Raw genomic sequence first — 20,957 nt, forward strand, 5'->3', positions numbered from 1 at the left:
GTAAAGAGGCGGTGGTCAGCGAGGCCGTGTACCATTGGGCCGGTGGCTGGGATGGCCTCAATATCTGGAGTTTCCATTGGTAAATTAGCTACGGGTCCCGCCTCCCCTTACTTTGGTACTTTCTATTGGATGGCGCTGGGAAAGAGTACCTTCTGGGAATTGTAGTCTCGGTAGGAAAAGAGCCTCCTGTTCAGCGTCGCATGGGTCTGTATCTTAAGAAGAGATGAATGGGAAACGGCCCGCTGAGCCCAACCCGAGCCAGACCGGGAAAAAGAAAAAGAAGGAGGTGATGGTGGAGTTTTCGGAGGCTGTCACGGAGGAAATCTTGAAAAAGCAGGTGGCTGAGGCCTGGAGCAGCAGGACGCCGTTCAATCACGGTAACCGGGTGCTGTGAAGGCGCTGCCACCGCACGGGGTGTGGGGGCCTCCGAAAGTCCTGGCACTCGGGTGTAGACGCCCTTGGAGAGAGCGTGACTTCGCCCACCTCCGACCCTTCTGCCTGGCCTGCTGCCCGCTCTCATTCCAAGTCCAGTCCGGGTTTAGAAACCCGAGAAGAGGAAGAAATGTAGGCCCGAGAGTTCCGGAACATAGAGGGCGTGAAAGTTCATGGTTGAATTCTGGAAGAAACGGTGACTGATTTGGAATCTTCCCCAGTGGTTACACATCCTTGTCAATGGGTTTAACTTTGTAAAAGTTAAAGTTCCTTCCTACGTAAAGTGGGAGAGCTGATAGGATTTACCTCGGAAAGATGTCGAGTGAGATCATTAAGCTAATGCATGTATGCATCCATAAAGGTTTCCCTGCGTAAGGACCGATAAACATTTGGACACATATTTGAATGGCTTAAAGTGCTTGTTTCCTCTGACGGTAATGCTCGGTGGCCCACGATAGTATATAGCCAGAGCATTTGTTGTGAGCTCTTAGGCAGCTGGCACCTGAGCGTGTGTTTTTTTTTTTTTTTTTACGTGCCTGTGGTTCAACTACGGACATGACCTAGGAAAGGAAACGTGTTGCCCCAGAAAGGAAGCTACACAAGCAATTCCAGCCTTCACATATCAGTAGCGCGTCGCGCTGTCCCCTCTAAAGTTTGCTGTGAGTTTTGTTTCAGAGCAGTGCTCTGAAGAGGCGAGCGGCCGGGGCTCTGAATGCACGGAGAAAGTGGTAGCCCCCAGTGGTAGGCAGCTGCCTAGGTTGCCCTGTGCCTAGGCACGTGTTACACTGATGGGAGAACGGCAGCCGTAGCTGGTTGGCGTGCTGGGCCTGGGTCAAGGCCAACTCCTGTTAACGATACCCGGATAATGACATCGCTGAAAATTAAAAAGAGAAAGAGGGATAGCTCAGTGTTTCAAGTGCAGGCTCCTTATGCTCGCTCGAGGACTTCTCAGTTCCCTCACCGGTAGGATGGAGAGAGTGATAATGTCTACTTTAGAGTTGTGGAGAAGACTAAATGCGGTAACGCAGGTAACACCACTTGGTAGGTGGCCGTGGTGGTGGTGGTGGTGATTATTAGAGGGGTTGCCTAATCTAACCCACCAGAGGCAGTGGGTAAAATGTTAGAGTAGAAGTCAAGGAGTTAGAAGGGATTATGCCTGAACTAATATATAATAATAAAGTATGTATGCTATGATCACTGTTGCCAGCCAGTATTGCTATTCTTAGTTTGAATTTGTTCCTCTCTCTCTCTTTTTTTTTTTTTTTTTTTTTTATAACAGAGAGAGGGACAGATAGGGACAGACAGACAGGAAGGGAGAGAGATGAGAAACATCAATTCTTTGTTGCAGCACCTTAGTTGCTCTTTGATTGCTTTCTCATATGTGCCTTGACCTGAGGGCTACAGCAGACTGAGTGACCCCTTGCTCAAGCCAGTGACCTTGGATTGAGCCTTGCTCAAACCAGATGAGCCCTTACTCAAGCTGGTGACCTCGGGGTTTCGAACCTGAGTCCTCTGCATCCCAGTCCGACGCTCTATCCACTGCGCCACCACCTGGTCAGGCTTGTTACTCTCATTTTAAGCTTGGGGGGGAAAATATGACTCTAAAAAACATTGGATTCAAAAAGTACACATTAAACTAATCCCTCACCCCCCTCTCAAAGAGCAGGAACCTTACCTCAGTGATATCACCTGTATTCATTTTAAGGCCTAATATTTTAAGCACAGTATCTTTAAAAAGTAGTAAGGAGTGGGTAAAGAAAAAAGGGAAAGCTTGTAATTCTTATCCCAAATGTTAGACTCTGGGTGCAAGGTTCCTGAAAATTCATGACCATCCCCTTTTGTATTCTCTGTACTGTGCTACTCAGGGGTCAAAAATACAAAAGGAAACATAAAGGACATAATGTTTTCTTTCCAACAGAAGCCATTGTCATGGACATGGAGCCCTTTCTTCACTGCGTAATCCCAAACTTCATCCCAAGCCAAAACTTCCTGGAAGGCCTTCAGAAGGAGCTTTTGAATTTGGACTTCCATGAAAAGTATAATGATTTATATAAATTCCAGCAGGTATTTATGCCCCTTTCCATTAGTTCTGCTTCAAAAGTTTATTATCTGTAAAATCATGCAATACCTTTAGACTTGAGGTTTTAGATTGGGTTTACCTCAGAGAGTTCTTGCATTGATGTGGTTAAAAGCAGTGGTCCCCAATCTTTTTTGGGCCACGGACTGGCCTTTAGGGTGGAACGGATAAATGTATCACATGACCAAGACAAGCCTCAAGAGTGAGTCTTAGACGGATGTAACAGAGGGAATCTGATCATTTTTAAAAAATAAAACATCGTTCAGACTTAAATATAAATAAAACGGAAATAATGTAAGTTATTTATTCTTTCTCTGCGGACCGGTACCATTCCGCGGCCCAGGGGTTGGGGACCACTGGTTAAAAGCACTCGTTCACTTAACATAAGCTTACTGAGTGTTAACTCTGTGTTAAGTGCTGTAATTATTACATGGCAGTCTGCCGGGTCCTGCCCTGTAAGACTCAAGACTACAATAATAGAGGCGATAGTGATGGTGACAGTCAAGCAATATAGTAAGCCAGTAAATAAATACATTGTAAACAAAGAGGTTAAGTACGTTCTGGGGAGTGGTATGCTGAAGAGGGTTGTCCATTGAAAGATAATAACCATGTAAATTTTTTAGTTCATGTCTTTGTTTATGTTTTGCAGTGTGCTCTCCATTGCAGTGTGTTAAAATTATTTTTGTTATGTAAATTTTATCTCAGTTTGAAAATATGTAAATAAGATCATGTTATTCCTTTGCTCAAAAACTCCCACGGTTCTGGTTTCATTAAGTAAAACCCACCTCTCTAAGAATGGCTCTATGGCCCCCATTGCCTCTTGGGCCTTGTCGCCTACTGCTCTCCCCCTACTCACTGCTCCAGCCACACGGTCTCCCTGCGGTTTCTGGCATCAGCCTGGCCTGCCTACGCTCAGAATCTTGAATCCTCTGTGCCTAGATACGCCTTCCTCACACTTCACAGTCTCCTTCACGTCTTTGCTTCCCCTCAGAGAAGTCTAACCTGGCTGCCTTATTTCCCATTGTCAACCCTTCCTCACTCTCAGGACTTCTGGCCCCTCGTAGCCTGCTGGGCATTTCCTGTGCATCTGCCGTCTTCTTTTACACTAATAATAGACTTTTTATGTTTATTGTCTGTCTCCCCCAGCAAGAATGTAAGCTCCACTGTAATAACTATCTAAGTATATGTTGACTGAGGAAGGCACAGAGAAGCTGAGTAACTTGCCCGAGTCACAGAGCGGCCGGACAGAGGGGCCGTGCATCACACCTAAGCGCTTTGGCTTCTGAGTCTAGGCTCTTAGCCACCATGCTAGACGGCCAGAGTGCTCGCTAAACTGCTCTCCTCTGTGTGTCTGATGTGTGAGGGAAATCCTTTTGTTTTCTCTTTGCATGATCAAGTCTGATGATCTGAAGAAGAGAAAAGAGCCTCACATCTGTGCTTTAAGGTAAACAAGAAATCATATTTGTTGGTCCCTAATATGTGCCAGGCTGACTGGTAAGTGATTTAAATGTTATGTCATACGATCTCTGTTGACATTATTGCCCCATCTTGTAGAGGAGGAAACAGACTCTGAGAAATTAAGTAACCTCTTCAAGGTCACCTCGGTTCAAATCAAGGGAGCTAAGATACAACCCAAGTCTGTCTGATTCCAGAGCCCAAATTCTCAGTGATAAAATGTTCAACTTTGTTAGTAATCCACGAAACAAATTAACCCTGAACATACCATACTTTACATAGTAGATTGGCAAATACTGAAAACAAAATCTCTAGTGTTGACAGAAATATAGATACCTTTATACACCGCTGCAATCCTTCTTAGAAGATGATTTTGAAAGATGTGTCAATACCCTTAAAAGTAGGCTTATCTTTCTGTAGTATAATTCCACTTATAAAAATTTACCCTGAGAAAATAATTAAGAATGTGCTCTGAGAGTATTAGTCCTAAACTATGCAAGTTTAAAGTGAGGAACACTCTTGGGTGTGGATCTCTCTAATGAACCGCCACCTCCCGGGAAAAGCAGCTGTGGCATATACGCAAATGCAGCCCGTGCTATGGCATGACACATTATCTTCTTTACATTTCTAGGAAAATTCTCTTTGAAGATTTCCGGGCTTGGCTTTCTGACATTTCCAAGATTGACCTGGAGTCAACCATTGACATGTCCTGTGCTAAATATGAATTCTCAGGTAAGAAAGACAAAGCCCTGATGTCTGTAGGATTTAAAGGCTTTAACTAAACAATGGTAGAAAGGTAGTGTCGCCTGACCTATGGTGGCACAGTGGAGAAAATGTCAACCTGGAATGTTGAGTTCGCAAGTTCAAAACCCCCGGGCTTGCCTGGTCAAGGGACTTATGGGAGTTGATGCTTCCTGCTTCTCCCCCCCCTTCTCTCTCTCTCTTTCTCTCTCTTTCTGCCACACCCGAAATGAATAAATAAGATCTTTTTTTTTTTTCTTTTTAATTTTTCTGAAGTTGGAAATGGGGAGGCAGTCAGACAGACTCCCACATGCGTGCCCGACCGGGATCCACCCGGCATGCCCACCAGGGGGCGATGCTCTGCCCATCTGGGGCATTGCTCTGTTGCAACCAGAGCCATTCTAGCACCTGAGGCAGAGGCCATAGAGCCATCCTCAGCGCCCGGGCCAACTTTGCTCCAATGGAGCCTTGGCTGCAGGGGCGGGGGGGGGGCAGAAAGGAAGGAGAGGGAGAGGGGTAGAGAAGCAGATGGGCGCTTCTCCTGTGTGCCCTGGCCGGGAATCGAACCTGGGACTCCTGCACGCCAGGTCAACGCTCTACCACTGAGCCAACCGGCCAGGGCCAAAATAAAATCTTTAAAAAGAGAAAGAAAAATAGTGTATCAAAATCCTAGACTGTGTCCCTATATAGCATTAAGATATTAATAAGGAAGTTCTCGCCCAGCTCATGTACAGAAATGCCCACCGCACTGGAAGGCATAATGCAGTGGTTCTCTTTGGGAATATGATGAAAGCTGTGGGCCGTATTTTCAGAAAAATGCTGATAATGCACATACATAGCAACTTTCCACACAATGTTGGGAAATGCATGGTGACATTATCACCTGTCCAGTTAGACTTTATAGGGAACAAATGTCTCCTTAATGTCATTTTTTTTTTTTTTTAATTTTGAAGGTAATAAGTAAATGTACTCTTAAGGAAAAGCAATTCAAAAATATAGAAATAAACAGTGTAAACCTTGACAGTCCTCTCCCCCTGCTCTGTGCCCCCCTTCCCTTCAGGGGTGCCCATCATCGCCAGTGTGGGGTGCATCCTCCTGGCTCCCTTCCTGAGCACATCCAGGTCCTCTGGAACACACGTCTGGTAATTCGCCTGGAAGGAAAAGTATTATGTTTTTGATTTGAGTTTAACACCTGCCCTGGAAGTTTAACCTGGTAGCAACTTCTTGAGGATAACTCCAGTGACACACATGAAGAGTCATGTTATATGCCCCTTTTAACTTTATTTTTTCTCTTTAATTCAAAGTCATTTCAAACTTAGAAAAAAGTGGCCCCTTATGAGACAAATCACTCTTCCTATTTTATTGAAAGTAGGTTAAGGTTATGACGCTTGAATAACATCAGCAATTCTTACAACAAGGATATCCTCCTACATGATAGTAATAAACCATCAAAGTCAGAAAATGAAGACTGCTACATTTTACCTGTCTAATCCTCAGGCTCCATTCACTTCCGTTATTTGATCCTTTGTAGGAAAAGGATCCACCCGGGTTGCACGGGGCATGCACCTGTGATGTCTCTGTAGTCTCCCTGCTCCGGGGCAGTTCCCCAGCGGGGCATGCACTTGTGAGGTCTCTGCAGTCTCCCTGCTCCGGGGCAGTTCCCCCGTGGGGCATGCACTTGTGGTGTCTCTGTAGTCTCCCTCGCTCTGGGGCAGTTCCCCAGCGGGGCATGCACTTGTGGTGTCTCTGCAGTCTCCCTCACTCTGGGGCAGTTCCCCAGCGGGGCATGCACTTGTGATGTCTCTGTGGTCTCCCTGCTCTGGGGCAGTTCCCCAGCGGGGCATGCACTTGTGATGTCTCTGTAGTCTCCCTGCTCCGGGGCAGTTCCCCAGCGGGGCATGCACTTGTGAGGTCTCTGTAGTCTCCCTGCTCTGGGGCAGTTCCCCAGCGGGGCATGCACTTGTGATGTCTCTGTAGTCTCCCTGTCTTTTGGGCAGTTCCCCAGCGGGGCATGCACTTGTGATGTCTCTGTGGTCTCCCTCTGGGGCAGTTCCCCAGCAGGACATGCACTTGTGAGGTCTCTGTAGTCTCCCTGCTCCGGGGCAGTTCCTCAGCGGGGCATGCACTTGTGAGGTCTCTGTAGTCTCCCTCTCTCTGGGCAGTTCCCCAGCGGGGCATGCACTTGTGATGTCTCTGTAGTCTCCCTCGCTCCGGGGCAGTTCCCCAGCGGGGCATGCACTTGTGATGTCTCTGTAGTCTCCCTGCTCCGGGGCAGTTCCCCAGTGGGACATGCACTTGTGATGTCTCTGTAGTCTCCCTCGCTCTGGGGCAGTTCCCCAGCAGGACATGCACTTGTGAGGTCTCTGTAGTCTCCCTGCTCCGGGGCAGTTCCCCAGCGGGGCATGCACTTGTGAGGTCTCTGTAGTCTCCCTCGCTCTGGGGCAGTTCCCCAGCAGGGCATGCACCTGTGAGGTCTCTGTAGTCTCCCTCGCTCTGGGGCAGTTCCCCAGTGGGACATGCACTGTGAGGTCTCTGTAGTCTCCCTGCTCCGGGGCAGTTCCCCAGCAGGGCATGCACTGTGAGGTCTCTGTAGTCTCCCTGCTCCGGGGCAGTTCCCCAGCGGGGCATGTACTTGTGATGTCTCTGTAGTCTTCCTGCTCCGGGGCAGTTCCTCAGCAGGGCATGCACTTGTGAGGTCTCTGTAGTCTCCCTCGCTCCGCTCCGGGGCAGTTCCCCAGCAGGGCATGCACTTGTGAGGTCTCTGTAGTCTCCCTCGCTCCGGGGCAGTTCCCCAGCGGGACATGCATCTGTGTGGTCTCTGTAGTCTCCCTCGCTCTGGGGCAGTTCCCCAGTGGGACATGCACTTGTGATGTCTCTGTAGTCTCCCTCTCTCTGGGCAGTTCCCCAGCGGGGCATGCACTTGTGAGGTCTCTGTAGTCTCCCTCGCTCTGGGGCAGTTCCCCAGCGGGACATGCACCTGTGAGGTCTCTGTAGTCTCCCTGCTCTGGGGCAGTCCCCCAGTCTCTCCTGGGCCTTTGTGATCTTGACTGCTGCCGGGTTACAGAGGAGTTATTTTGTAACACTTCCCTCAGTTTGGGTTTGTCAGGTGTATCCTCATGATTAGATTCAAGTCATTCCTCTTTGGCAGGAATATCACAGAATATTTGTGCTTTTTTCACTGTCTCCTATCAAGGCGTGCACACTTTCTGTATGTTAATGACTTTGATTCCTTCATTAAGGCTGATGTCAAGTTTTTCTACTGTAAACTTTGTCCTTTTTCTACCTGTAAGTTAACTCCTTTGAGGGAGATGCTTTAAGGTTATATAAGTTTCCCATTTTTTTCATCAAATTTTGATTCAGTTGTTTTAGCATCCACTGATGTTTCTTGTTAAAGTCTTGCTATTCAGGTTGCCAAATGGTGATTTTTGCAATAAAATAATTTTTACATTTATTAGTTGTCATTCTTCTGTAATAACAACCTTTTCCTCTCCCCATTTATTTTATTTATTTATTTATTTTTTACCGAGACAGAGAGAGTCAGAGAAAGAGGGATAGATAGGGACAGACAGACAGGAACGGAGAGAGATGAGAAGCATCAATCATCAGGGTTTTTTTGTTGTTGTTATGACACTTTAGTTGTTCATTGATTGCTTTCTCATATGTGCCTTGACTGGGGGGCTACAGCAGACCGAGTAACCCCTTCCTCAAGCCAGCGACCTTGGGTTCAAGCTGGTGGGCTTCTTGCTCAAACCAGATAAGCCCGCGCTCAAGCTAGCGACCTTGGGGTCTTGAACCTGGGTCCTCCGCATCCCAGTCCCATGCTCTATCCACTGCGCCACTGCCTGGTCAGGCCCTCTCCCCATTTATTAATTTTTCATTTATTTATGTCAGTGTGGATTTATGGATTGCTGTTTATATAATGGGCTATTATCAGTTACTATCATACGGATGCTCATGTTGTCCCTGATTTAATCAAGAGCAGCCCTTTAAACTGACTTCTGTGTCCTTTAGGTATGTCCCTATAATTCATATGTATCTTACTTTCTGGCCTAACAAGAGTTCCAGGTTAATCTTACATTTCCCATGCTCTACACTTGGAGTCGGCTCTTCTTCCAAAGAACCCTGGTTCCTTTTAGTGAAGAATGAGACTTCAGAATCAAGGTCTGGACTGTAGGTGTTTCTGCCATTAGGGTGTCACTGCTCCAAGACCCTTTCAGTGGAAGGAGGTAGCGAATATCTGTATGCAAGTATGTGCACATATGCATGCATACATGTGCATTTACATCTGTGTGTATTTTTATATCTGTAATGTACACCTAGATGTCTATATGAATATCTATGTAGATATGTGTGTGTATGAAACTGAGTTCACGTTGATTCCTCCAGTTCCAGCTCAACACCATAGGTTCACTCTCGGGTTCTCCCTTCCCGTATTTGTGATTCCCTTCTTCAACAGTGAGAAGCCCGGTTCCATTATCTTCAATATATTTATTTATGGAAACAATCCCTGCGTGTGTGAGTGCTCCCAGTTCACTGTAGCGCCCCTCCCTTCCCACCCCGCACTGTCCGACCTCACTCAGCCCCACCTCATGGGTTTTAGAAGTTTCACTCCAGAAATTAAGGAGAACAAGTACAAAAAGATCTTTGTGCAATAATATCCATTAAAATATTCTTTCTTCATGGAGCAGACATGGAAACAACTTAATTAACATATAATAGAAGGCTGATTCAGGGGGAACGGAGGTGATTCATAATCCATACAGTAGAAGCATGATGCAGCCATTAACAGAGATGACAAGTATGGATGTTGCTATGGAAAGACACTTGCCATGGAAAAATAAAAAAAAAGCAGGCCATAAAACAACCATTGGAGGATACCTTTTTTTTTTAAAGCAAATACACGCATGTAGAAAAAATATTGGAAGAAATATGTAAAAATATTGTTAGTGATAGCCTGACCTGTGGTGGCGCAGTGGATAAAGCGTCGACCTGGAAATGCTGAGGTCACTCACCGGTTCGAAACCCTGGGCTTGCCTGGTCAAGGCACATATGGGAGTTGATGCTTCCAGCTCCTCCCCCCTTCTCTCTCTCTCTGTCTCTCTCTCTCTCCCTCGCTCTCTCTCCTCTCTAAAAATGAATAAATAAAATTTTTAAAAAAATTAAAAAATATATATTGTTAGTGATTATCTCTGGGTCTGACCACACATGTGCTCTTCAGTGTTTTTAGAGTTGGCAGTTTTATTTCTATAACTATGAAAGAGGAGAAAGAAGTGTCGTTTTGAAGCTGACACGACAGACGACTGTCAGCGGGACAGACGCGAAGGCAGGGCCAGGTCCCGGCTGCGCCTCGACGGCACCTCGGCGGCGCAGGGACCTGACGCTCTGCGTTCACCTTGCAGACGCGCTGCTCTGCCACGACGACGAGCTGGAGGGCCGCCGCGTGGCCTTCATCCTCTACCTGGTCCCGCCCTGGGACAGGCGCTGGGGCGGCACCCTGGACCTGTACGACGTGGACGGTAAGACGCCCAGCCCTCCAGTCCTCGTGCGCAGTGCCTGTGCTCCTCAGAGGAGACGGAAGCCGTGGTCGCAGTGACTGCGGCAGGTGGACTTCCCACGGTCCTGACAGCCACCTCTCTGAGTTGTCCTGGGACAGTCCTTCCTCCGGAGATGGGTTAGGTGAGGAGCAGTCGGACCTGGCTTCTCCTTACAGACCGTGCAAGGGTAGTAGAGAGCACAGAAAGCTGCCCGTGGCGGTGACTCTGCCAGGACCAGTTCACTGACAGGAAGTCGGGGTGTTGTCATGAGTGACGCCAGCCAGAGGACTCCAGGAGACTCGGCCCTCAAATAGATGGATGGTGTAAGGAAGAACAGGTTCAGTCAGCTGCAGAACTAGCCAGTGTGAGCGAAACAGCTGGTACATCTGACACCCTTAGAAACCAGGGGATTGTCAGGGTGAAACGGGTGGCCTGGAAGCGAGTGGGAATGGAATCCTATTTACGGGCCTTCTCTCCTGGTGCAGAGCACTTTCAGCCGCAGCAGATTGTCAAGTCTCTGACGCCGTCATGGAACACACTGGTTTTCTTTGAAGTGTCTCCTGTGTCCTTTCACCAGGTAAAGATTGTTATCCACAACTATGTAGAGCACTAAGGATCATGCCTTTTAGTCACCGATTATCTAAATGTGACAGCTTCCTGTTGGACTTACCTGGCCAGGTTGTTTTCACACCTGATGTGGAGACTCCGGAAGTTAGCATGCCTGGGCTGGTAACCCCCCTCCTCGTCCTCTGGGTCTTGTCCTTTCAGGTGTCTGAAGTCCTGTCCGAAGAAAAGTCGCGCTTGTCTATAAGTGGCTGGTTTCACGGTCCTTCACTGACCAGGCCTCCCAATTACTTCGAACCTGTCGTACCTCGGAGTCCTCATATCCCACAGGACGTAAGGACAGATTCCTGCGGCCGGGATTCTTATCTTAGCAGCTGTAGCATGTCCTTGGTTTCTGTGGTTTTGTAAGTGGCTGTTCCTGATAAGGAAACTAGACTTTGAACTGGGCCTTCAGCTTCTCTCAGATACGCTGTGATCATGTCCTCAGGCAGCTTTCTAGCACTTTATGTGTAAGGAGGAGGCCATTGTAAGTTGAAGATTTGCATTTGGTATTTTACGACTGAAATGATGTAAGAACAAAAGCAGTAGGAATTATTAACTCACCCTTTGCCTCTGCTGCTTCTCTGTAAGCATGAAATTCTGTATGAATGGATCAACCCCACTTATCTGGACATGGATTACCAAATTCAAATTCAAGATGAGTTTGAAGAACAGTCTGAAATTCTCCTAAAGGAGTTCCTTAAGGTAGGTCCGCGCCTGCCCTGGGTCTCTTGTTTGGCGTGTAGTCGTGCATCTTGGGTGGGTGAACAGGCATCACCAAGAGAGTTTGTGTTGTTTTTTTTGTTTTGTTCCTGGTTAGAATATTTATATCATCCTCTCCTTCAAATAAAATACAGAAATGCTTTGGGGGTTAGGAGTCGTTGGGTATTCCCCGGTTCTCTAGAATGTTAATGGTACACACGCACACACCCAGAGAAAGAGAAGGAAGCTTTGACACTGAGAGGGAGTTGTGTGTAGTTCCCTTCCTATTTGATGGCTATAGTGCAGGGGTCCCCAAACTACGGCCCGCGGGCCGCATGCGGCCCCCACCGCACTTCCAGAAGAGGCACCTCTTTCATTGGTGGTCAGTGAGAGGAGCCTAGTTCCCATTGAAATACTGGTCAGTTTGTTGATTTAAATTTACTTGTTCTTTATTTTAAATATTGTATTTGTTCCCGTTTTGTTTTTTTACTTTAAAATAAGATATGTGCAGAGTGCATAGGGATTTGTTCATATTTTTTTTTATAGTCTGGCCCTCCAACGGTCTGAGGGACAGTGAACTGGCCCCCTGTGTAAAAAGTTTGGGGACCCCTGCTATAGTGGATACTCTTACTTTTAGCGGTAGATTGATTACTAATCTATCAGCACCTATTAATGGACTTTTGACAGTGATGAAGCAGCATTTTATAGAGGGCAGAGAACTGGATCAGAAGTCAGAGACATTGTATTCATGCCCTGGCTCTGATTCACTAGCCTGACCAAATCACTAACGAGCTCTGAGCTCTGAGCCAGCCTTGTCCATCTTAAAGAGCTGTGAGGGCGAGAAGACCATACACACCGGTGTGCTGCGTCCCCGCCGAGATCACACCCGCGGACCAGTCCCGAGAGCTGTTCCTCCGTAGCAGAAAGGTTGGAGACAGTACACACTGTCTCTTTCTCTCTCGGAATTTTATAGCTGACATTAGCATATTGAGGAATTTGAGAACTTCGTAAAAAATAAGCTTGTTCAACTCTATTCAGTTCAGCTTAGCTAAACCACACTTTGGGATCCTTTTCCTACTTACAGCTGATAGGCCTACTGTCTTCAGAACACTCCATGGGAAACTGCATTAAACAAGTACATAGAAAGCTTCCTGTGGAGAATATTTCAGGAGGTTAATCAGCTTGTACTGAACCTGATGTTTTAAATTTAGAATATTGATCCCATGAAGGGAATGAGGTGAGGCCTAGAGAAATCATGGTGTTTTACAGATTCTCACTGTAATGACATTGACTATCCAGCAGTTTAATTTTTCCCCCTCACATCTTATGAATTAAGGAGTCTGTATTATGGGCCTCATTTTATAAATGAAGAAATATGAAAGGTTGATCAATTTGATATAAAATAAACAACTACTTAAGGAAACGGCCGAAATTGACACTTGGGTCTCTTGCTGAAGCACGCTGATGGGTTATCCCATCTTCGCTCCGTACCAGGACCGGGGAACATTGAATGAAAGGGGTGAGAGTCCGCTGACCCCTTTCAGAATCAGCCAGATGGTTCCACGGAGCTGTGACCCCACCTGCAGGATCAGGGTGAAGTCACAGGGAAACTTAGCCAGCTGCTTCTCTCTATGCTCCCTTTCCAGCCTGAGAAGTTTGTGGAGGTCTGTGAGGCTTTGGAGAATGGAGGCGTGAAATGGAGCGGCCGAGGCCCCCCTAACAAAAGGTAGGACCCCTCGCTTCTGCATTTGGCACCTGCCTTTCTGTCTGCAAGACTCACCACCAAAAATAGGACATTTGCCCTAATGACGTTGGGTTCCCAGGAACATCCAACAGCAGGCCCAAACAGAGTCCCGCATGTAACAGCTTGTGCTTCAGTGAACGATGCCAGGAATCAGGGAGAGAGGGACAAAGCGAACAATCGGCTTTCGTTCCGGGAGTAATTTTCCACCGGTGGCTTTGGCGAAAACCGACTCTCCTGCTTTTCAGGTTTTATGAGAAAGCTGAGGAGAGCACGCTTCCCGGCATCCTGAAGGACTGCATGGCATTGTTTCGCTCCGAGGCCATGTTCTTGCTGCTGTCCAACTTCACGGGCCTGAAACTTCACTTCTTGGCCCCTTCAGAAGATGAGGTGGAGGACACTAAAGAGGGAGAAGCAGCCTCTGCTCCCGATAGCACTGAGGAAGGGACAAGCTCTAGCTCCTCGGAGCCAGGGAAGAGCCAGGCGGCCATGGGAAGCAGCAGCCAACAGAGCAACGGACAGACAGAGCCAGAGCCAGAGGGAAACGAAGCCAAGAAAGGTACGCCGTTGCTATGACCGGTCCGGTTTTCCGTTAAGCATTCACCATTCGATCATTTATTCGACAAATATTTCTTGAGCATCTACAGTATGCTGGTCCTGTTTCAGGAGTTGGAAAACAGAGCAGACGAGGTCCCTGCTGTCCTGGAGCTGACTTTCTGAAAGGAGAGGATGGAGATTAAATGTATACACCAGGGGTCCCCAAACTACGGCCCATGGGCCGCATGCAGCCCCCTGAGGCCATTTATCCGGCCCCCGCCGCACTTCCGGAAGGGGCACCTCTTTCATTGGTGGTCAGTGAGACTGCAAAGCGCTGCGTCACTCACGTACAGTACTACTTCCGGTGACGCGGGACGCATGCGTCAAGGCTCCGGAAGCGCATCATATCACTTGTTACGGCTAGCAGTGACAAATATGGAACCAGACATTAACCATCTCATTAGCCAAAAGCAGGCCCATAGTTCCCATTGAAATACTGGTCAGTTTGTTGATTTAAATTTACTTGTTCTTTATTTTAAATATTGTATTTGTTCCCATTTTGGTTTTTTACTTTAAAATAAGGTATGTGCAGTGTGCATAGGGATTTGTTCATAGTTTTTCTTATAGTCCGGACCTCCAACAGTCTGAGGGACAGTGAACTGGCCTCCTGTGTAAAAAGTTTGGGGACACCTGTTATACACCGACAACTAGAAAACCTCAAATAACAACACGTGTTCTGCAGGTCGTTTTAGTAGGGTTACGTGCGGAGGGATGGCTGAGTGGCCTCATAGATTATGTAAGGCCGTATGGGAAAGCCTGTTGGAGGAGCTGTCAGACTGGCTCAGATCTTGAGTGTCAGCAGGGTCTGCGGGAGAGCATTCAGGCAGGAGGAACAGCTAGCACATTGTATCTGGACAAATGGTGGAGAGGAACATGAGTGGCTTTGCCTCAAATTACACTAAAACACAGGAACACTAAGGAGAGGAAGGTGAACAAACTAGGAAAAACTTGCTGGAATTGGGACAGATAGGGAGAAGGGAATTATTAAAAGTAGAGGAAAGAAAAATACAAATTTATTTTTCTTTCCTCTACTTTTAATAATTCTGTGGGGATGTTGGCCCCTTAATGGAGTAGGTACAAACTGAGATTAGGAAGTCTGTTCCCAGTTTCTCTTGTCCGTTTCACTGTCCCGGCTTCCACTCTGATTTCTTGAGAAGGACCCCGTGCAGTTAGAAGAACAAAGATAAGGGAGGTGGATGCCGTGGAAATAAGACCAGCAGGGTCGGATGCTAGCCACAAGCAGTATAACCCGGATTCTGTCGTCTGCCATACTGACTGACCTATCACTTGGGTCACCACAGACATTTAGAAAACCAGCCTGACCAGGTGGTGGTGCAGTGGATAGAGCGTCGGACTGGGATGCGGAAGGACCCAGGTTCGAGACCCCGAGGTCGCCAGCTTGAGCGTGGGCTCATCTGGCTTGAGCAAAGAGCTCACCAGCTTGGACCCAAGGTCGCTGGCTCCAGCAGGGGGTTTCTCGGTCTGCTGAAGCGCGGTCAAGGCACATGTGAGAAAGCAATCAATGAACAACTAAGAAGTCACAACGAGAAACTGATGATTGATGCTTCTCATCTCTCTCTGTTCCTGTCTGTCTGTCCCTGTCTATCTCTGCCTCTGTAAAAAAAAAAAAAAAAAAAGAAAACCAAAACATTTCTCCACTTCTATTCCTGTTTGGTTTCATTTTTATGGGAATCTGCAAGTTGGAAGAAAATTTATATGAGCAACCAAAAGATGCTAATTTATTTTGTTCTTGAGCACCTACTATGCGCAAGGCCCTGGCCTGAGCAGGTGGGGCATGCAGAGGTAAATGAGAAAAGTCACAATTCACAAAGTTTACCATCTTAAAGAAAAGCTATAAAGCTTTAAAAAAAAAGCCAACATATATAACTAGGCACATTCAGTAAGATCTCCAGACCTGACAATTTTAAGTTCTGTAAAAAAAAAAAAAAAAAAAAAATCATGTCAATTTCAGAATGTTTGGAAAACATAATTATCATTCCCTTGCAATCTAACAGTGGTATCAAGATTATTTTAATATTTTTCTGGCCTTCTGTTGTTTTTTTCTTAGAATCAAGTGTTCCCACGTGCCAGGGGGAACTGAGGCGGTGGAAGACTGGCCACTACACTTTAATCCATGACAACAGCAAGACTGAGTTTGCCCTGGACTTACTTCTTTACTGTGGCTGCGAAGGTAGGAGGGAGGGTGGGCAGCGGGGACTTGTTTCCTGAAGGGGCGTCTCCCCTGCGGGCCCTCCTCCCGCCGAACCAGTTCACAAGTACTGTACTGGCCTTGTCCAGGCTCTCAGGGCCCAGGAGCTCGGTGTTGGAAGGGATCACAGGGGTAGTGAATCTCCAGGTCCCAAATTAAAGCAGGATTTATATTTGTGACTAGGGAAGGGAGATAGACCAAACCATCATTTCCCTCCAAGAACTCCCCCTCCCCGATCTACAGCTTATGTAACTGTCCTTAAATTTTACATTTAATCCTTAGCTTTGCGTTCCTCTTTCATGTTGACCGAGTGGTGGATCCAGGCCCCTCGGTCATAGCGTAGTCACAGGGTTACAGCTGCACTTCCAGATCCCGGTTTCCCCAGCACGGGACCCGTGGTCTCGCAGTGAGGCCTCTCTGAAGGCTGTGTGTTTCCCCCTCAAGGCTGGGAGCCGGAGTTCGGTGGCTTCACTTCCTACATCGCCAAAGGTGAAGATGAGGAGGTGAGCTACTGACTACCTTTTTAGTTCTCGAGGACCCTTTCATTCTTCAAAACCCCAATTTTTTTTTTTTAACAGAGACAGTCAGAGAGAAAGATAGGGACAGACAGACAGGAACAGAGAGAGATAAGAAGCTTCAATCATCAGTTTTTTGTTGCAACACCTTAGTTGTTCATTGATTGCTTTCTCATATGTGCCTTGACCGCGGGCCTTCAGCAGACTGAGTGACCCCTTGCTTGAGCCAGCGACCTTGGGTCCAAGCCGGTGAGCTTTCTGCTCAAACCAGATGAGCCCACGCTCAAGCTGGTGACCTCAGGGTCTCGAACCTGGGTCCTCCGCGCCCCAGTCCGATGCTCTATCTACTGCGCCATCACCTGGTCAGGCCAAAACCCCAATTTTGATGACTTTCTACCACCAATGTCTTTAACCAATAAATCCATGTTGGTCTGTCTAGCCGTGGGCTAACTTCTAGAACAAAGTACTCAGCCTGGAGTCGAGATGCTAAAGGATAATCACTAAGCATTTATTTAGTCTACCCTGAGAAATTCCAGATAAATTCAGAGCCACGTGGTACATTTCCCTTCACCTTTCTGTGTAATAAATGCATTTGATAAAACCTCTCTGGGTTTGAGTTTAAACAGGGTCTGGTGGCAAATGTCTTGACAGCCAGAGCAGGACTAGGGCTTCCTAGGAAAGGCTCCTCCCTCTCCCCTCCCCCCCAGGTCTTAAATATTTGATACGGAAGCCATCTGTTCAGTGATGAATGGTTGTTGAGAAGAAGCTCTGTGTTCTGATATATCTTTGTATTTGCCTGTTTCAGCTGCTAACAGTGAATCCAGAAAACAATTCTTTGGCGTTGGTCTACAGAGACAGAGAGACTCTTAAATTTGTCAAGCATATTAACCACCGAAGCCTAGAACAAAAGAAAACCTTCCCCAACAGAACAGGTTTCTGGGACTTCTCATTTGTCTACTATGAGTGACAGGGCTGGCACAGCTGGGAGAGACCCCCCGGCAGCGCTGCAGAGTCCGGGCGAGCGAGGCCTCGGGCAGAGGAGAACCACAGGTGACTGTGTGACACCGTGCTTCCAGCCGCGTGGTTGTCCCTTAATGGGACTCACAGTGATCGTCCTCGGCCTAGACCTTGAGCTTGGCGATAGACATGTTTTTATCTCTGATAGAAAATAGTTTCTGTCTTTTTCTTTAACATGTAGTTCTTTGTTATTCGTATTGACTTCTTCAGTGATTTAAAAATGTGGAATTTTTTCGTGGTAAACACATGTGACAAGATTTACCGTTTTAACCATTTTTAGTGTACCGTTCACTGGCATTATGCACGTTCACATTGCTGGGCAACCATCACCACCATCATCTCCAGAACTTTTCTTCCTCCCAGACTGAAACCCCGTCCCCATCAAATATAACTCTCCATCCCCTCCCCCAGCGCCACCATTCTGCTTTCTGTCTGAACCTGACCACTCATCTTCCTCATGTAAGTGGAATCGTACAGTATTTGTCCTTTTGTGACCGGTTTATTTCACTCACGTAAAACCTTCAAGATTCATCCATGTGTCCAGTGATTTTTTTCTTTATGCTCAGATGATTGCAGATTCTTTCCGTCCTGGTCACACGGGTTTAGAAAGTTACAGAACCTTAATTTACATCCTGTTCTTGCCGGCCCATCCCACTCCCCCTCGGGCTTCGTTCCCCTGCGGCTCCCGCACAGTGGACTCGTGGACTCGCTCTTTTCTGTTGTCTGCATTTAAATGAAGGAAATGGGTGTCACTTTCTTTCAGGTTGATGGTTTCAGAGATTTTTTCATTTCGCACCCCAGTCAGCAGAAAACGTGTTAGCGCCTGTGCCCATTATATGGATATTTATCTATAAATTTTACACATGTACTAATATTTAGTATTGTTATAAAACAATCAGTGATTTTTTTAAAGGACAAGATAAAAAGAAATACCTGTAACTAGTTCTATTATCTTCCCACACCCACACACCGATGGAAGATTTCACACGTGTGCAATTCGTAGACCACAATTTTTTAACCCTGGATTCATGACGCTCGGGTGGGATGGCAACTCCTGTTACTGAAGGTTTACATTTCAAAGCTTGTCCTGTAAGTCCCCGCGGACTGAAAGTCATCCCAAAGTGTATTGCTTCCATTCACTTACTTCTGATGTGTTTTCCTGAGTGGGAGAGAGAGGGGGTTGAGGCTCAAGTTACCACATGTCAGTGGCACAACTCCAGGACGGCCCAGGGGAAAGTTCCGGGCAGGTGAAACCGTCATGTGCGCCAAGCTTGGGAAGGAGTTTGAGACTCGTGGCTCCAAGTAATATCCAAGAGGCCACCCACGCATTCCAGTCCTGGAGTGCTGGGTCTAAATCTTAGCACACTGCACAAGTGGTAAAATGTGCTTAGGAGTCTCTCTTTCATCTCAATGTGTCTGTGGTCTGTCGACACAGCAGAGTCTCTACGTGCCACAAAAAAGGGTGTCATTGTCCGAGGGGAGGGAGTCCCGAGAGCCAGACGCCGCCCTTGCTGTGAGTTACGTCGTCCACAGCAGCGCCGCGTAGACAGAAGGACGCTGTAGCCTAAAGGCCACTCTGCGCTAAAGGTACCCTGTGATTATGAAGCTGCCTCTCCTCAGTGCTTCACTCTTCATCTCAATTCTTAGGGCCTGAGCCGGGGTTGACAGCTAGGTGGCAAAAGAGGAATTAAACACAGGCATCCTTTCTATACTTTCAGATAAAAGCTATGGCGTTCACCTGCATAGCATGGCATCTTCTCTCTCAACTCTTCATAGTGAACCTCCCTTTTTTTTTTTTTTTTTACAGAGACAGAGAGAGGGACAGATAGGGACAGAGAGACAGGAAAGGAGAGAGACGAGAAGCATCAATTCTTCGTTGGGGCACCTTAGTTGTTCCTTGATTGCTTTCTCATATGTGCCTTGACTGGGGGGGGGGCTACAGCAGAGCGAGTGACCCCTTGCTCAAGCCAGCGACCTTGGGCTCAGGCCAGCGACCTTGGGCTCAAGCCAGCGACCTTGGGCTCAAGCCAGCGACCCTTGGGCCCTACAGAAACAGGCTTCTTTCTCTGATCGACACAGAGTCCGTCCATGTGGACAGTTTTGAAAACTACTTTGGAGCCGCCCATGTGTTCTCATATTGGGAAGAGCAGATTTCTGGGCCATATGACAGCACGAGAACGCAGCAGCCGGAGCACCGTGTGGGCAGGGGCCAGATGGGAACTGGGCTAACGCGGAACGCCAGGCTGCATGGCTGTCATCGTGTACTTTACTTTCAAAGTGAAGTTGGAGATAATTTAGTTCTATGATCACAGGACTCTGCTTTGGTAGATTTGCAACTGCTAATTATAAAATTTGAAACTTTAATATTGAGAATCATTCTTGTAAAATACTTTCAAGGTTACGTAATAGTTGTGAAGTTGCTAGTTCTTTGATTTCTAAAGCTGCTGACAGGCCGGCTGAGGACAGCCAGCCCCCAGAGAGCAGCAGGTGCCGTCTGTGCAGAAGGCCCTCGCTCAGCACCGTGGGGAGGGAAGGCTGACCAGGATGCGGGCCCTGCTCTCACGGACTGGGGGATGAAGGTTTATATAAACACAGGGTGTAACGAGGGCTAAGGGCTAAGGGATAGGTACGGGAAAGGTCTGAGAAGGGGACATTTCAGCAGAGCCTTGATGTGTGTGGATAGGCAGGCATGGAGGGAAATAATAATAACTGTTCTCCATAAAATATTGCATTCCTGGTAGTGGTGACTTTTTTTTTTTTTTTTACAGAGACAGAGAGGGACAGACAGGAACGGAGAGAGATGAGAAGCATCAATCATCAGTTTTTCATTGCAACACCGTAGTTGTTCAATGATTGCTTTCTCATATGTGCCTTGACCGCGGGCCTTCAGCAGACCAAGTAACCCCTTGCTCGAGCCAGCAACCTTGGGTCCAAGCTGGTGAGCTTTGCTCAAACCAGATGAGCCCACGCTCAAGCTGGCAACCTTGGGGTCTCGAACCTGGGTCCTCTGTATCCCAGTCCGACGCTCTATCCACTGCGCCACCGCTCGGTCAGGCAGTGATGACATTTTAAAGGGGATGCTCAAAAACTGATTCAGAAGCTTCTTCCCAGATATCAGAATCCTCAAGATCAGCTTTGACATGAAGGCCGAGGGTTCACTTAAAGTTTCAACCAGCCCTGGCCAGTTGGCTCAGCAGTAGAGCATCGGCCCGGTGTATGGAAGTCCTGGGTTCGATTCCCAGCCAAGGCACACAGGAAGAAGCACCCATCTGCTTCTTCACCCTTCTTCCTCTCCTTTCTCTCTCTCTCTCTCTTCCTCTCCCGCAGCCAAGGC

General features: G+C 47.4%; 1 protein-coding gene across 1 annotated transcript; it reads left to right on the plus strand.

Moving 5' to 3' along the window:
- The first annotated feature begins 179 nt into the window (after nucleotides 1-179).
- Nucleotides 180-18,154, plus strand: OGFOD1 (2-oxoglutarate and iron dependent oxygenase domain containing 1). The gene is made up of 13 exons (XM_066349335.1): nucleotides 180-377; nucleotides 2,351-2,496; nucleotides 3,907-3,953; nucleotides 4,596-4,696; nucleotides 10,105-10,221; nucleotides 10,725-10,816; nucleotides 11,008-11,136; nucleotides 11,434-11,547; nucleotides 13,191-13,270; nucleotides 13,534-13,844; nucleotides 15,951-16,073; nucleotides 16,536-16,594; nucleotides 17,412-18,154. The coding sequence occupies exons 1-13, from the start codon at nucleotides 224-226 to the stop codon at nucleotides 17,571-17,573; spliced, it is 1,635 nt and encodes a 544-aa protein (XP_066205432.1). The 5' UTR covers nucleotides 180-223; the 3' UTR covers nucleotides 17,574-18,154.
- The last annotated feature ends 2,803 nt before the right edge of the window (nucleotides 18,155-20,957 follow it).

Source organism: Saccopteryx leptura, chromosome 9 (genome assembly GCF_036850995.1).
Source record: "Saccopteryx leptura isolate mSacLep1 chromosome 9, mSacLep1_pri_phased_curated, whole genome shotgun sequence".
NCBI lineage: Eukaryota > Metazoa > Chordata > Mammalia > Chiroptera > Emballonuridae > Saccopteryx > Saccopteryx leptura.

Bases quoted from the DNA above. Each gene is read 5' to 3' on its own strand.
- OGFOD1 (XM_066349335.1), top strand. From the start codon at position 224: ATGAATGGGAAACGGCCCGCTGAGCCCAACCCGAGCCAGACCGGGAAA. The intron at 10,222-10,724 runs GTAAGACGCCCA...CTCCTGGTGCAG, and splicing joins GGACCTGTACGACGTGGACG to AGCACTTTCAGCCGCAGCAG. The intron at 11,137-11,433 runs GTAAGGACAGAT...CTTCTCTGTAAG, and splicing joins GTCCTCATATCCCACAGGAC to CATGAAATTCTGTATGAATG.